The following is a 16,527-nucleotide window of genomic DNA, read 5'->3' on the forward strand; positions in this document are numbered from 1 at the left end:
TGGCCGTCCTGACCCAACCAGGGCAGGTTCGCCTCTCCGGCCACGCCGACCGTCTTTAAATTCTTCCAGACCTGCTCCCTCTGCCTCTCTTCCCAATGAACATCTCGGCCTTAAACAGCTTTCCTCTCAGCCTCCCTGCCAGGCGAGGCGTTTTTTCCCTCCTGTGCGCCAGGGGCTCTGTCCCCGTGGGTCAGCGCATGAACCACACGTGGTAAAACTGCTGGTTCGTTGTCCATCTCCCCACCGGGTCTTAAGCCCCGGGAGGGCAGGGATGGTGTCCCCTTCTTCACACCACCTGGCTAACCAGAGTGTGTGTGGTTGGCCAAGGGCCACATAAGTGGCCCACGAGTGTCAAGAGTGCTTGACTCCCTCATCACCTCCCTGAATCTGTGCACCAATCTCGCAAAGGAGGGTGATGGCTGGAGAAACTGAGGTCCGGAGAGAGTAAGTGCTTGAGTGAGGCCGCAGAGCCAGTGAGGGGCAGAGAGGGACTGGACACCTGGTCTGGCCTGCGCTGGCTCACTCAGCAACACCCACAGTAATGGGCTGCAGCCAGGGACCCTGTCACACTGCGGGCACTGTGCTCTGGCACTGGGTGGTGGGCAGTTGCCTCGCCGGGATGTTTATCATGTCCGGTGTCCCCGGGCAGACGAGTGGTTTGATGTAGGTCTTGCAGGTATTTGCCCTGTTTCCCTGGAGAGGGTGGATGGAAGGTGCTGAGTGATGCACTTCTGAGTGGCCTCATGACAACCTGCCATCCTTTCCTCTGGTGGGGTCTGGTTGGGGGTGGGAAGAAGGAGAGCCTCTGGTCCCCAGCCCTGACTCCTTTCCCCACAGAGACAGACGCAGGCTCCACGGAAGCACACTGCCCAGAAGGGCCCCAGCGCTGCCAGCAGCCGGGAGCAGCCTCCACCCGAATCCGTCTACACAGTGAGTCCTCCGCCCTCTGAGGCCTGGCTCGGGGTCTGGTTCCCTGGCTCGGCCAGTGTACCAGCTGTGTGACCTCTCTGGGAGCCTCTACTTCCTCACCTGTAAACTGGGGACAAGAATTCCTGCCTGGAGGGATTTCTGTGAAGGTGAACCGAGGTTACAAGTGTGTGGCCCTGGGCCCTGGAAGGAGTGCAGGTGCGAGGTGCCGCTGGGGTCCCCTCCTTGGCGTGCCCGTGCACTTCTGGAATGAGGGCCAGTGAGGGCACAGTTGGTGAGGAATGGAGAAAGTCCCTTCATCTGACCAAGTGACGTTGACCCGCTCACCAACTCCTTCCTGTTTTCATTGCACAAACAGCATCGGAGCCACAGCAACAGGAATCACAAAAAGAGGAAAGAGTCAGGCAGTGTCCCACGCCCTTAACACACAACGATTTTCAATTCTTCACACCCCCCTTCCCCACCACACACACACACACACACACACACACACACACACACACGCACTGTTTTATGTCCTTACAGTCAAGCAGAGACACGGCTGAGATGCTGTGCGCTCCCCCAGCCTGGCTTGCCCATCTGGTCAACACGTGGTCACTCTGCCCGGTGGCTGGGATGGTGACAGACATTCTTTTTTCAGTTACATCTATTTTAGTTGAACAAATAACATATGCTCATTGTGGAGAAAGTGAAGAATAAATGCCACCCAGTGTCAGCTGGGGTCTCAACTCCACGGGGCCTCCAGCCGCCAGGTAGGGGTCTTGACTCAGCACCTGGGAGGTGCACAGCCATGCCTGGGTCCTGCAGGTCCTCCAAGGGCATGTTCCAGGACTCTGCCTGTATGGGCTGTAGCTGTTCCTGTCCCCACCACCCTGACTCATACATGAAGCTCAGGTCCTTCCTCGATGTCCATAAAACCCCGCGCAGAGGGTGTTCAGAATATGGTCCGGTTTACTGAGGATGAGGCAGATGGGGACGAGGCAAAGGCAGCATTCCTACAGGGCAGCGCCCATAACCCCAAACAGAACGTAACACGGCCAGCTCTCATGGGGCCTTCAGCCCCTCCACCCCAGGGAATTTCCAGCAGCCACTGCTTCCCACGTGGCCCCAGACTTCCCCATATTCTCTCTTCTCTCCCAGCAGCTCATCGTGGTATTTTCCCTAGGAGGAATTCTGGTGTCAACTGTTAAATGAAAACATTTCTCTCTCTCCATACACACACACACACACACACACACACACACACGAGATCTTTCTATATATATCAAAAAGAGGAAAATAACCATCATCGTAAGCCTATCTTCTTCCAGTATAAACACTAGTAGCGCTGACCTCTGTACCTTCCAGTCTTTTCTGTAAACACATACAAAGAGACCCATACACACACTCACACATACTTTTTTTTAAAAAAATTGGAGTAGTACAGCTAGTTTTGTTCATGTTACAATATCTCATGAACATCTTTTCACATGAATAAATATCCTTCTCCAAGATTACTTTTAATGGAAGAGACTCACTTTTGCATGGAACATCTTTCTTGCCCGTGTTTAGACTTCTCTGGAGCGTGAGGAAGAGGCCCAAAGGCCCTGCCGGGTTGCAGGGTGGCTTCAAAAGGTTTTAGGGCTGGAAAGGAGATGTGAAGGGAGGCCGCAGACTCTGCTAGCCCTTGAGACCAGCCCCTAGCTGCTGGGGTTGGGCCTGGGCAGATAAGAATACGTTAACAAGAGTGATGATGATGTCACGAAGTCATTTGTTGAGTACCTACTACGTGCCAGGTACTGTTGTAGGATTTTATACCTGTTATGTCATTAATACTCATAATAGGGCTTCAGGATACAGGTGTTGTCCCCATTTTAATTTTCTTTTTTTTTAAATTTATTCATTTATTTTTGGCCGTGCTGGGTCTTAGTTGCAGCATGCAGGCTTCTTATTTGCGGCATGCGGACTCGTTAGTTGCATCATGAGGGCTTATTAGTTGCGGCATGCATGTGAGATCTAGTTCCCCGACTAGGGATCGAACCTGGGCCCCCTGCATTAGGAGTGCGGAATCTTACCCACTGGACCACCAGGGGAGTCCCTAATTTTATTTTCTAATTGTCTATTGCTGGTATGTAGAAATACGATTGGTTTTTGTATATTGACTTTATATAGAGAGTAACCTTGATGAATTCACTAATTAATTCTAATAGTTTCTCTGTAAGTTCCTTTGGATTTTCTATGAACCTAGTCATGTCATCTATGAATAGTGGAAGTTTCATTTCTTCCTTTTTAATCTTCATACCTTTTCTTTCTTTTTTTTTTTGTTTTATCGCACTGCCTCAGACAGTGATGGTGAACAAGAGTGGTGACAGTGGACAACATCCAGGGAAGGATTTTTTTTTTTTTTTGGCGATACGTGGGCCTCTCACCGTTGTGGCCTCTCCCATTGCGGGGCACAGGCTCCGGACGCGCAGGCTCAGCGGCCATGGCTCACGGGCCCAGCCGCTCCGCGGCATGTGGGATCCTCCCGGACCGGGGCACGAACCTGTGTCCCCTGCATCGGCAGGCAGACTTTCAACCACTGCGCCACCAGGGAAGCCCAGGGAAGGATTTTTGTATACGTCTCCTCTACTTTCTTTGGAGGGATACTTAGATCACTGATTTTCAATCTTCCTTTTTTCCTAACTTATGCACTTAAGGTTATGAACTTCCCTTTAAGTACGGCTTTAGTTGTATCCCACAAGGTTTGATATGTCATAGTTCTGTTGTCTTTCAGTTTAAATTTCCCGCTTGCCCCATGAGTTATTTAAAAGTCTTTTGCTTAATTTTCAAACGTTTGTTTTTTAGTTATCATTCTGTTTTTTGTTTCTCACGAATTCCACTGTGATCAGAGAATACATTCGGTAGGATTTTAATCCTTTGAAGTCTTTGGAGACTCGCTTTATTGTTGGCTTGTATTTCGTGTGCATTGTGCATGGCTGAGGGAGTGTTCTATATGTGTCAGCGAGGTCAAGTTTATTGACTGTGTTGCTAAAGTCTGCCATATCCTTATTGATTATTTTGTCTATCAGATGTTGAGTGAATTGAGTTAAAATCTGCCCATTTGCTTGTAGATTGTATATTTCTCCTTCTGATTATGTCAATTTTTGCTTTTTATTCATGTGGAAAAATGTTCATGATGTATTGTGACAGGAAAAAAAAAAACTGTACTACTCCAGTTTTTTTGTGTGTGAAAAGTTGACCCTTTTTTTTTTTTTTTTTTTTTTGTGGTACACGGGCCTCTCACTGTTGTGGCCTCTCCCGTTGCGGAGCACAGGCTCCGGACATGCAGGCTCAGCGGCCATGGCTCACAGGCCTAGTCGCTCCGCGGCATGTGGGATCCTCCCGGACCGGGGCACGAACCCGTGTCCCCTGCATCGGCAGGCGGACTCTCAACCACCGCGCCACCAGGGAAGCCCAAGTTGACCTATTAAGGAGCATGGATTTGGAGTAAGCCAGACAGACTGGGGTTCAAGGCCTAGTTCTTTTGCTCACGGGTTCTGCTACTTAAACTTTCTGAGCCTTGGTTTCATAACCTTTAATATAGGGCTAATGATACAGTATTACATTTCCGGTTTGCAAACATGCTATGATTTCTTCCATCTTAAATTCCTTATCTTGAGCTCACAGCCACCTCCAGGGACCCTGTCCTTTCTCGACGACTCCTTATAACAGATCTGTCAAAATTCCCTGTCTTCAGTTTCTGGCTCTCCTTTCCGACCCACTCAGTCAGGCTTTCTGCACACCTCTCCTTTCTGCCCCCCAAAGCCTTCCTTCTCAAGGTCCCCGTTGACCTCCACATTGTTAAACCCCGTGGTCAGTTCCCAGTCTTCCTCTTTCCCGATGAGCAGCAGCATGTGACACCAGCGAGCTCTCCCTCCTCCTAGACACACTTTCTTTACTTGCTTCCAGAACATTCCACTCTCTCCTAATGCCCCTCTGACTCACTACCATGCCTCCTCAGCCTGCATCCCTGGTTCCTTCTTAGGAACCAGAGAAATCCTGACCTCTAAGCATTAGAGTCCAGGCCTGGGGCCCTTTCTCTTTGATCTTCACTCTCCTCCTTGGGAGTGAAGCAGCCTCAAGGTTTTGAGACCCTCTACACTCTGACAACTCCCAAATTTATATGTCCAGCCCAGGCCCCTCCTCTGAACGCCAGAAGCAACAGCATTTGGACCCCATATCGGCTTCTCTCTCAGACCAATCTCCAATTCTTTACCCATCGAAGTACCTCTTCCCACAGTCCTCCTCATGCAGTGAATGGTTGCTCCATCCTCCCTGATGCTCAGGCTAAACCTTTTGAAATTGCCCTTTCCTTCTCTCCTTCCATCACTGCTCACATCGGATCCATCAGCACATCTCATTGCGAACATATCCAGAATCTGACCTTCTCACCCCTCCAGGGCTGACGCTGGTGGGAGCCACCACCATTTCGTGCCTGGAGTCCTGCAGTTGGTTTCTAATCAGCTGGCCCGTTATTATCCTTGCCCCACAGTCTGTGCTCCACCCAGGAGCAGCAGAGTGATCCCACCCAAACACAGATCACATCCCGCTCTGCTCAGAGCCCTTGGTGAGTCTAGGTCCCCCGAGAAGCAGACACCAAGACGGGGGTAAATGTGTGATAGTTTTATTAGGGAAACCACCTGTGAGAGAAAATGGAGAAGACTGGGAGAGTCGTCAGACTCTTGCAGATCTCATCCTGGGTAAAGGAAAGGGTGAAGGAAGGCAGAGAGATGCACCGACCACCGCACCATCTAGGGAAGATTCAGCAGGCCATGGGGAGCCCACTCAGAGGACTCCCAGGTCTCCCAGGGCGGGAGGCTGTGACGGCATCCCTGCTGAGCTCAGTCATTGGCTGGCGGTAGCCCACGGTGGCGGGGGTGGGGGGCCCTCTGTGCACATGTAATGATGGGTTTCAGAGCCCAGCAGCTGGGGCCCTGGGTCGATGCTGATCCCTGGAGTTGGAGGTCTGCGGATCACGTTCTCATGACCACCTCGGCCGTCTAGTGAGATAGATTCTGTCTCACTCAGAGTCAACACCGGAGCCCTGACAGTGGTCTCCGAGAGCTCTGCCCACAGGTCCTCCCACTGTCTCTCCCCTCACTCACTCGCTCCAGGCACACTGGCCTCCTTGATGTTCTCCAGATGCACCAGGCTTGCCCCCCATGCCCACCCCGCAGGGGGGCCTTGGTGCTGGCTGCACCCTCCCCTCCGCAGTGTCCTTTCTGGAGCCGTCCAGGGGCTGCTGTCTCACTCCCCAGCTCTCTGCTCAGAGGGCACCTTTGCAGGGAGGCCTTTCTGACCTCCCCACCCTCTCCGTGAGCCAACATCCCCATCTTCCTTCTCTGGGTCTCTCCGTGGCCCTTACGGCCACCAATTTCTTTCTGATCGTGGTCTGCCTGGCGCCCTCCCCTGCACCAGCCCAGTGCCTGGCACGTAGTAGGTGCTCAGCGATCAGCTGAGTGGAGGCCTGTTCTTAGCTCCCAGCTGGCTGGGGTTCCCTGGGGCTCGGTGCTGGGTACAGAGTAGGTGCTCTATGGCGAATGTGGGGCATCAGCCTTGTAGTTTCACGCTCCCCAGAAGCATCTGGACACCGCCCCCCCACCCAGCTGTGTTCCAGCCTCTGCCTGGCCCAGCGCCTCATTCTTGCTGTCAGCCTCCAGCCCTCCCACGCCTCACGGCAGCAGGAGGGGCCTTTCCGACACACCACTGATGCTGTCGCTTCCCACTCAGAAACCTCCAGGGGCTCCCCATTGCCAGCTCCTCAGCCTGGCACGAGAGGCCTTCATTGGAGGCCAAACCCAGCCCTGCCTCACCAGACTCCTGTCGCTGCCGTGGGCCGTTTACTTCACACACGCCAGGACCTTGACCTAGAGCAGAGGTGCTCCGTCTCTCCTGAGTACCACTCCTTGCTGAACAAGGCCCCCAGGTCTCAGCCGTCTGCCCCGCAGAAGGCACCATGCAAACCTCAACATGCAGGTGTCCGTGAGACCACAGCTCTTGTGTTTCCTTGGTGACAGGGGAGGGTATTACAGGGGGACCAATGTCCCGGACCCTCAGATTAGGTCCTGGCCCAGGGCAGCTGACTTCAGCTCTGGCCTCAGCCCACCTGGACAAAAGCCTTGGACAAAAGCACGGACTTCACGCCTCTGCCAGGGCTGGTGAGCACTCGGCCCAGCATCACTGCTCATACTGGGCAGCAGGAGGCAAAGGGCTCAGAGGGCCTGGATCCCAGACCCGTATCCCAGTACAGCCCAGCCCAGCCCGTTCAGAGGCCTGGCCTTCTCCCCGCGGGCGTACCCTGTGGGAGGCAGTCCCCATCACCAGCAGGCAAGGCCAAGGAGGCATCCTGTTGACGAGGCTGCCCTGCATTTCACAGCCTAGTGATGCCGGTCACTCCCTGCACGCAAACGCAGCCCAGCAGGTCAGGGCTTGTCAGAGGCTTCACTCAGCAGCTGCTAATTGGCAGCAACCTCTGCGGCCTCCCCTGCCCTCAGCCCTGCAGCTGCTCCCACCCACAGCATGACCCCTGCAGTGTGGGGCCCAGGCCTGTGGGGTCCCAGGTCAGGATGCTCTTCTCTGGCTGGGAAATCACTTGGCTGTGTGCCCAGGCCAGTGGGAGCACATGGAGCGAAGGGCGGGAGGGGCTGTGTGACCTGAGACATCTCTGGGCCTCTCTGGGCTAATGCGTGGTGGGCAGCCCGCGTGGACTGGACACGAGGGAGAAGGGAACCATCTGTGGGACCCGAGATCTGCTCTCCTGCTGACGTGTCAGCCAGGAGGCCCTTTTTCTCCCTTCACTGTGTGACCAGAAGCATCCAGCTTGGGGGGCTGGCAGATCTGTGGATCCAGGTCTGGGCGGACAGGCGGTGGAGGCCCAGGGCTGCTGAGGAGCAGATTCCCATCCCGTGTGCCAGGCTTGCCGGCAGTGGTTGGTGCTCTGGGCAGGCATGAAAGCCCAACAGGCCAGAGCAGGCCTTGGAAAATGCCTTTCACCGGAATTTGGGCTCCTCCCTGGGACAGCCTTGCCCCCTTCCTTACCCAGAGGCAGGTTGGAAGCACCCCTTCCAAGACCCTCCCTCTTTATTTTTCTTTTTTTAAAATTTTTATTTATTTTTGGCTGCGTTGGGTCTTCATTGCTGCGCGCAGGGTTTTTCTCTAGTTGCGGCGAGCAGGGGCTACCCTTGGTTGTGGTGCGCGGGCTTCTCGTTGCGGTGGCTTCTCTTGTTGCGGAGCACAGGCTCTAGGCACGCGGGCTCAGAAGTTGTGGTTTGCGGGCTCTAGAGAGCAGGCTCAGTAGTTGTGGCGCACGGGCTTAGTTGCTCCGCAGCATGTGGGATCTTCCCGGACCAGGGCTCGAACCCGTGTCCCCTGTACTGGCAGGTGGATTCTTAACCACTGTGCCACCACAGAAGTCCTGACCCTCCCTCTTTCTGACGCAGAGATCCCTAGGGCAGCCTTGCCATCCCTGTGTGTGATGCCCTTGAAGTGAGGGTCTCCCAAGTGCCAAATGGTTTATTACACAGGTTTTCATGCCCCGCTACCTCTCGGAGCCTCCTTCCCCCCACCCCACCTCCCCTCCCTTCTCTTGCCTCAGAGCACCACCTGTCTCTGCAGCCTGCCTCGGCAACCCCTGCTTGCCTGTTGCCAGGGAAACCACCTCCTTGGCAAGCAGCCGGCATCCATATGACATGTACACGTGGGAAGGAAAGGTTCCTGCCTCTTGCTTAGGCTGTTAGTAGCTCTGTTCCGACATCCCCCAAGGAGCAGCGTCTGCCCCTTGCCTGGGACCCCGGTGCCCATCAGGGTCTGAGGAAGGGTCCAGGCTGTGACCGCAGAGAGGGGAGGGAGGCATCAAGCCTCCCTTGATGACCATTCAACAGTTATTAAGCACCTGGGATTCACCAGACCCTCTGTTGGGCCCTTTATGTACAATATCTCATTTAATCATCCATTGAGCCTGAAAGAGAGATACAATGATTCCCATTTTACAGATGAGGAAACTGAGGCACAGGGAGGTTCCGGGGTTGCCCATAGCTGGCAGGTGTCAGAGCTGAGAGTTGAACCTAGGCTTGTCTGATTTCAAAGCTCCATCTCTTTCTACCATCCTGAGGCCTCTGCTGGGCCAAGAGTGAGTGTGGCCCTAAGGCACACATCTAGCTGAGCAGGAGCCCCGTCATCAGAGCTCATGTGGTGTTGTTCTCCAAGTGTGCCAACCACAGCTAGTGACCCAGCAACAAACCCAGCACAGCTGTGGGAACGAGTGTGACTCCAGTGGGTACCTAGGTCATCTGTGAGCACAGGCTGGGGTGAGGGGTGAAGGGAGACCTACAGGGGTGGATGCGTGGGTGGGACCCTCACAGGGACAGGGCTTTGGCCCAGGGGAGTGAGGGGGGGATGCCAGGAGAGCATCCTATTGAAGCCTTGGCCATGGGAGTCACATCTGGGGGCTGCTGGCTGCACCAAAGGACCTAAGGACAGGCAGGGATGGTGGGAGGGGGGCCTGGGCCCTTCCTCTTGCCAGCTACCTGGGGGCCTGGAGAGCCCACCGGGCTGAGCACAGGCTCTGCTAGAGCCTTGAGGTGATGTGAGGGGCTGGCAAGGGGCACAGAGAGGAGTGGCACTGTACTAGCGGGGAAGGGGTAAGATGGCTCCGAGAGGGAACGGCAGGTGCACAGGTGCAGCCGTGTGACCGCGAGTGGCGAGGCTGGGGGTGGTGGGTGTCCCCTCACAGGTCTGCCCGGCTCCTAGGCTCCCTAGGACGGCGGGGAGGTATAGCAGGCCGCTGCGGCCGGGGCCCTGCCCCTCTGTTCACCTTTCTCTGACCTTCCCACGTCTCTTGCAGGACCTGCAGCGCCGAGAGACCGAGGTCTACGACTGCATCCAGAGTGAGGCCAGCAGCCCGCCCTCCAACCAGGACCTGCTCTCCCAGGTACGCAGGGGCTGGGCAGCGAGCCTCGTCTTACTCCATTTGTCCTGTTCCTCATCTGGGAAATGGGTAAATAGGACCAGAGGAGTGAGCCACCTGCTGCTGAATCAGAGCCCTCTCTGCGAGGCAGCTGGCCTAGTGGTTAGGAGGTCTGGTGGATTTGAACCCCTGCTCCACCCCTTACCAGCTGTGCAGCCCTGGCCAAGGGGCTAACCTCTGTGCCTGCTTCTCCTCGGCTGTAAACTGAGGAGCCTGACAGCACTCACCTCCTAGATTTGCCATGGGGATCAAATGTCGTACTGGGACCCCGTAGGCGCCATGCAAGATGAGCAATCGTGACTGCCACTGGGCACGGTATAGTGTCTACACTGGCCAGTAAAGCAGGGGTGTTTGGCTTCTAGCTCTCCCCAGGCTGAAGGTGGCTAAAGCCGGGAGCTGGAGTCTACACTGATGCCAGCCTGGGAGGGTCTGGACAGGGCTTCGTTATTATCACGATGGGGACTAAGGCATATCACTTGATCATGATTCTCTCTTTCTCTCTCTTTTTTTAATACACTTATTTATTTATTTATGGATGCGATGGGTCTTCGTTGCTGCACACGGGCTTTTCTCTAGTTGCAGCGAGCGCGGGCTACTCTTCATTGCGGTGCGCAGGCTTCTCACTGCGGTGGCTTCTCCTGTTGTGGAGCACGGGCTCCAGGAGCACGGGCTTCAGTAGTTGTGGCTCACGGGCTTAGTTACTCTGCAGCATGTAGGATGTTCCCGGACCAGGGCTCACACCCGTGTCCCCTGCACTGGCCGGCGGGTTCTTAACCGCTGAGCCACCAGGGAAGTCCCGATCATGATTCTCTCTTAAACCTCAGTCTGCTCATCTGTAAAGTGGATGAGTGACATTTTACTGCAAAATCAACTGCCCCTGAATTCAAATGAGTTCCAAGTTAAGTAGCAACGACACCAGAGCTTTGGACACCATCAAGTGCAAGGTTGGATTCAGGAGCTCAAGGGCTGTGGGTAGGCACCTTGGAAAAGCCATCAGGAAGTGAGGGGAGCAAGTGCTTGGCCCCGCTGGCCCAGGCTGACTCTGTTTGTTGAATCTCCTATTCTCAAAGCCCTTTGTATACTCATCCCTGAACTAGGCTCTGATTGGAGGCAGGGCTTCCCCAAGGATGTCTGGGCCATCCCAGGCAGTGCCCACCATGTGCCAGGCCCTGAAGTCCTGGCAGGATGACTAGAAATGTTCCGGCCCTCCAGGATCCTTGGGTCTGCAGGAACAGGGTCACTGATCTTACAAACACACAGAGACATTTGTAGCCTCCTGTGAAGGGTGGGCTCTGGGGAGGGACTAGGCCAGAGCTGGGAAGGGGGCTCTCGGGGGTGCAGAGTGAGGAGGAGGTAGCCAGGGAACAGGTAGGATGGAGGGAGCATGCCAGGCAGAGGGAAGAGCACCTGGGGAGGCCCAAGGCAGGAAAGAAGAGGTCTGTGGAGTTGGAGGGCAGAGAGCAGGCATGGGCTGGAATGATGGGAGAAGAGGCTGGTGCGGTGGGCTTGGGCGCGAGGACAGGTCTCCCTGTCAAAGCTGCTTGGGAAGCCATCTGCTTGTCTGCCTCTGCCTAAAACTAAAGTTGTGCAAGTTTGTTCTTTTCCCTCCCTACTGTTTTTTATTTCTTTTTTTCTTTTTATTTTTTTCCAGGAGAAACAACATGGATCTGAGGGTGATGGTGAATTTAACCTGGTCTATGAAAATCTCTAGGACAAGCTCTGCCTGCCCCTGGGTCTTGCCTGGATCAGAGGCCCTGGGGCAGCCTCTCCCTCCAAAGGACTCGATCTGTACCAGAAGCGAGGCCCCAGGGGTGCCCCATCACCTCACTTGCCCTCTTGCCTTGGCTGGCCCCACCCCACCCCCCCATTCTGCAGCCCGGCCACACCCGCCGAGCGTGCCACATCTCCGGACCTTTGCCCGAGCGGCTCCCTCTGCCAGGCGGGCCCTCCCTCCCTCCCCAAGGGCTCTCCTGAACGCCACCCAGAGCCCTTCTTACCCTCTCTAGACACACGGGCTCTCTTGCACCAGCCTGAACCACCGGGAGGTTCCCGCCAGGGACCCTTGTCAGTACTGTGTGCACAGGGGTCCCAGCGTAGGTGAATAAAGGAGCAACTAGGCAAAGGGCCCCCGTCTCCCCGCCCCCCGCCCAACTAGGCCAAAGGCACGAGGCGACCACACGAAGTAGATCAGGGGATGGCGTGGGGGGTATGGGGCGTGGGCAAGAATGAACCATGCAGAGGCTGGGCTGGGCTCAGGAACAGAGCTGGAGGCCGGGGAGGCGGCTCAGTGGGGGCCTGGGACTGCGAGGGTCCGGGCACACGCAGGGAGCTCTCTGCCTCCCCCAGCAAGGACCCCAAGGTTGTTTCCCATCAGCCTGGCCGCCTACGCTCTGTGTGCCAACTGCTTCCTCACCACGCCCTGCTCACCACCACCTCAAACCTTCCCCAGCCTCAGGGCCTCGCTGCTCCTGGTCTACCTACAGCCCAGTTCCCCAGAGCCCCTCCACCTGGCCTATCTCGACCCCTCCCACCTCCTCTGTCTTTGTCTGCCTTATGCCCCAGCCCCGGCCCCTGGGGATCGAGGCCAACCCGGCCCCTTCCCTCCTTGCCCCGGGCTGGTCCCAGCTGCCTGGAGGCCAGCCCTCTCTGTCGTGGTCCAGCTGCATAGCTCTGTTCTTGGGCCTTCCCCTGGGGTGGGCAGAGGGGTCCCTTTGTGCTGCAGAAGCTCAGGCCCCATGGCCCCTCAGTGTCTGACCCTGAGCCATTTCTGCTGCTCGAGTGTTCACGTTACCCCTCATTTCACCTCACGGCAGCCCCGCACTGTAACCTACCTCACAGGCAGACCAGGGCTAAGGGTGGGCTCACCCAGGCTGTCAGGCTCTGAGCCCTCCCTCCCCTGTTGTCCCCCATCCCTCCCTTGCTTTCCACTATTTGGTCATTCGTGCAATGGGCAGGCTAGTCCTCTCTCCACACACGCCCAGTGCTGTCCCCAGAGGTCCCTCAGGTGCCCTCTCACACAAACCCCAATGTGCCCAGGAGGGTGGTGGCCCGAGGCGCAGGCCCCGGCCAGACCCCCGGCTGGTTTGTGGGTAGCACCTTCAGCCCTGCAGGTCGGCCCCCCTGCAGGGTAAGGGCTGGGGCCGGCAGGGTGGGCCTGGGCTGACGTCAGGAAGAAGCCCCTGCCCCTCCACTAGGGCTGTGTGTGGCCCCCTTGGGCCTGTGGCACGGTTCACAGCATCTCAGCTTGGTTCTGAGCCTGGCCTTGGAGCACACGGCAAGGAGGGCTCTGAGCGGGAACACGGGGCTGTGGGGAGAGGCCCCTGCTCGCCAGAAGGCAGTTTAACAAACTCCTAGCCTGTTTAGGGAGGCGAAGCTGCCTTCCAGGCCGCTGACTCCGTCAGCCTGAGGCAGAGGCCGGGGCTGGGGGCCGGGTGAGGGAGGCAGGCCGCTCAGCGTGCAGTGGAGCCTCTCCAGGGAAAACCAAAGGCAGCAAGACAGGAGGAGGCTGCCTCGCTGGGCCCCAGAGCGTCCTCAGCCCCTGGCCCCGGACCCTCAGGCTGGGAATCATCCTTTTCCAGTTGGCCCCTGGGGTAGTGCGGGGAGCCTGGAGAGACTGCGCCCCCCGCCCTGGCCCAGCCCCCTGCAGTCCCCTCTCCACGAAGCAAAGGATCCTGGTGAGACCTACACAGGACCATGGCCCTCCCCGTGTGCAAAACCCCCCACTGTTCCCATCTCACTTGGAACAAAATCCCAACTCTTCCCTGCGGCCTGTGAGGCCCTCAGGGGCCAACTCATCGCCCCTCTTGTGAACACAGACGTTGTCAAGTGTGGTGACCGAGCTCAGTTCAGGGCAAGGCTGGGCAGGCGCTGAGGTCTTCAGCGAGCAATGAGAGAGGCAGGGAGGAGGGTCAAGGTGGAAGGGGGGACCCCCCAGAGGAGAACGTTCTGGGACGCCCAGTACGGAGCCAAGAAGACTAAGCACCCCTCCTTCCCCAGCCCCCGGGACTGGGAGCCTGCGGAGATGGGCTGGTGCAGGGGTGAGGGGTGGCAGACGACTGCAGGGGGTGCAGGTGGCCACGAGAGAGGAGGAGGGGGCAGAGGGGGCTCGAACTGAGCTCTTGGAGGGCAGGTTTGCGTGGTGGACTCTGAGTGGGCAGAGGAGAGAAGAGAGAGGAACCGCCCTTGGGGGTCATCTGGGGCTGGGTGGCCGCTGGCCTCTCTCGAATCCCAGCTCCACCTCCCAGAAGCCATGTCCACCTGAGCCTTGGCTTCAGTAACAATCAAGTCGCTGAGTGTTACTCAGAGAGGACAGATGGGGAACTCCCTGCCCTGCAGAGGCTCAGCAGGTGTGTATTTCCTTCTCCACTCATCCTTCAGGAAAAACAGGCTGCCACTGGGCAGTGCGGAGGGAATCTGCTAAATGAGGGGCAGGCCTCCCTGGAGGTGGGGACCCCCTCCTTTGGCCCCCTGCAGGCTGAGGAGCAATAGGTGAGACCCAGGTGAAGGGGAGACTTAGACCAGCAGGGTGGATGGCAGCCATCCTGAGGGTGGACCCCTGGCCCAGGAGCTTGTAGCAGAAGCCCCTGGCAGCCCCTGAGGGCCAGGCCTCGGGCACTGCTTCCTCCTGTCCACACCCCGCCCCAGCCTCACCACAGGGGGGCGGACATGTATGTCACGGTCTCGGCCTATGCTTCTTTCTGCCTGACCCGCCCTAGCTCTGACCTGGGATTCCCTACCATCTCTAGGTCACACCCCTGCCACCCCTCTTCCAGGCCTCTGGGCATCTGAAACATCTCACCCACTGCTGACACCCTCAGCCTCCACTGGTCTCTCCAGGGTAGCGGCTTAGAAATGGCCATTCTGCCCCTTCGGGCAGATTTCAGCCTCCAGCCCTCCCTCCTGCTCCTGCCCCTCTCAGCACTTGGAGAAAATCATCCCTGGAAACCAAACCCAGGAATGCAAAGCGGGTGTGGGAAGCGGTTCCCCCTCCTCGGAAACAATTTCCAAAGGATTCTGCAAAGCAGAGTTTCCATGGGAACACGTGCTGGTTACACTGGAAACCTTGGTGGGGCTGGGGTCCCCTTCACAGCACATGGCAGGACCTTGGCGTGAGGGCCACGGCCAGACGCAGTCGTTGCATTTTGGCCACCGGGCCTCACTCCCCTGAAATCAAGTTACAGGCAAATCTGCCTTTTTTTCCCCATTCGAATTGAAAGGCTACGCTCCGTTCTAAGGACGCCTCTCGGATTTCCAGGATGGATTTTTATGTAGTTCAAGAGTTTTCTTGGCAGAACGCCCAGCCAGGAGAGGCGGGCTGGGGCCTTGGCCCAGCCAGGCTAACAGAGTGCGTCCCTCCCGCACGCCAGGGGATGGCATTGGCCCACCTGAGGGGCTTCCCCAGACCCGAATCCAGACTGTAAGAGCTGCGGACAGTGGCAGGAGGCACTGAGACACCTTCCTTCCTAGGTGCCCTCCTTGACCTGCAGTCAGAATTGTGGCCTCTGGGCCTTGATGGTGCGTGGGTCAGGCTAACCGTTACTATTCTCTGCACTTGGTGTTGGCGTGTGTTTTGTATGTGTGTATCTCTGCAGGGGACACAGGCATGTACTGCAGTAAAACACGTAGACACTACAGCAAAGCGAAATTCTCTTTGATGTTCCTGCCACCTCCCAGCCTCCATCCCAATCCCCTCCCCAGAGGCAACCCTGGGTCATTGGGGCATATTTTCTTCCGGGCTGTTCTTATTGCATCTACATACATATATGCACATAGACAAACATAAAATATCTAGTGTTTGTGTGGGGTTCTGAAAAGCTTAAATGGAATCATCTGTAGGTGTTATTTGCTCTTGCTTTGTTCATGCAGTCCCACGTGGTGGGGATCTGCCGGTGACAGCACACAGGAACTGCCAGACTCTTTAATTACAGCAAAGGATTCCACAGGACTGATGGATCCTAATTTAATCAGGCCCCTGTTAATGCCCCTTTCAGTTGTTTATGATTTTCTAACCTCACAGAAGGTGCTGCAGGGAACACCCTTGGACGCATCTGCAAAACTTTCTCTGCAGGAAATGGCGAGAAGAAATCGCTGGGGCCCAGGGCGTGGACGTTTACTATTTTAACGGACACTGCCAAACCGTCGTGCGTGGAGGTTGCACTGGTTTCTGTTGTTCAGACTCTTTATCTACAAGATCTCATTTAATCCTGAAAACACACTGCGAAGTGTGTGTGTGTGGGCTTGTCTCTGCATTTTACCAAAGCAGAGACTGCGATTCAGGAAAGCTGACCGGCTAAAGGTCATTGTAGCACAGAAGGGGCAGCGCTGGGCTGGTTCCAACTGTGTGCAGGCAAAGGGCAGCGGGGGGGAGGCAGAAAGAGCCATGGAGGGACTCTGTGCCCCCCCGGCTGGGGGGCCCATGAAGGGACAAATTTCCTTAAGAATATTGCTCAGAATTGTGGGGACCCGGGGGTGTCCTCTTGCCCGTCAGTGGTCTATTTCCTCGGGGAAATGAAGGCAGGTCTGTAGGAGTGACGGGGCCAGGCCTGCCCAGCTGCCCACACCCACTGTGGGGCCTGGCCTCAGGCAGCCTGGATGTTTAGATCCCCAGCCTCCCC

The 16,527-nt window shown here is 56.5% G+C and overlaps 1 protein-coding gene across 1 annotated transcript in view; it reads left to right on the forward strand.

The window, feature by feature from the left end:
• The window catches only part of NFAM1 (NFAT activating protein with ITAM motif 1), a gene marked incomplete at its 5' end in the record, with an annotated part of 33,909 nt that extends 21,610 nt beyond the window's left edge, over window positions 1–12,299 (forward strand). Inside the window, 3 exons of the mRNA XM_079937090.1 lie at window positions 838–930; window positions 9,791–9,877; window positions 11,565–12,299. Coding sequence (XP_079793216.1) covers window positions 838–930; window positions 9,791–9,877; window positions 11,565–11,624 — 240 coding nt within the window. The 3' untranslated portion in view covers window positions 11,625–12,299. The remainder of the gene's footprint in view (window positions 1–837; window positions 931–9,790; window positions 9,878–11,564) is intronic.
• Window positions 12,300–16,527: the final 4,228 nt, after the last annotated feature.

This window comes from Stenella coeruleoalba (assembly GCF_951394435.1).
Source record: "Stenella coeruleoalba genome assembly, chromosome: 11".
Taxonomy (NCBI): domain Eukaryota; kingdom Metazoa; phylum Chordata; class Mammalia; order Artiodactyla; family Delphinidae; genus Stenella; species Stenella coeruleoalba.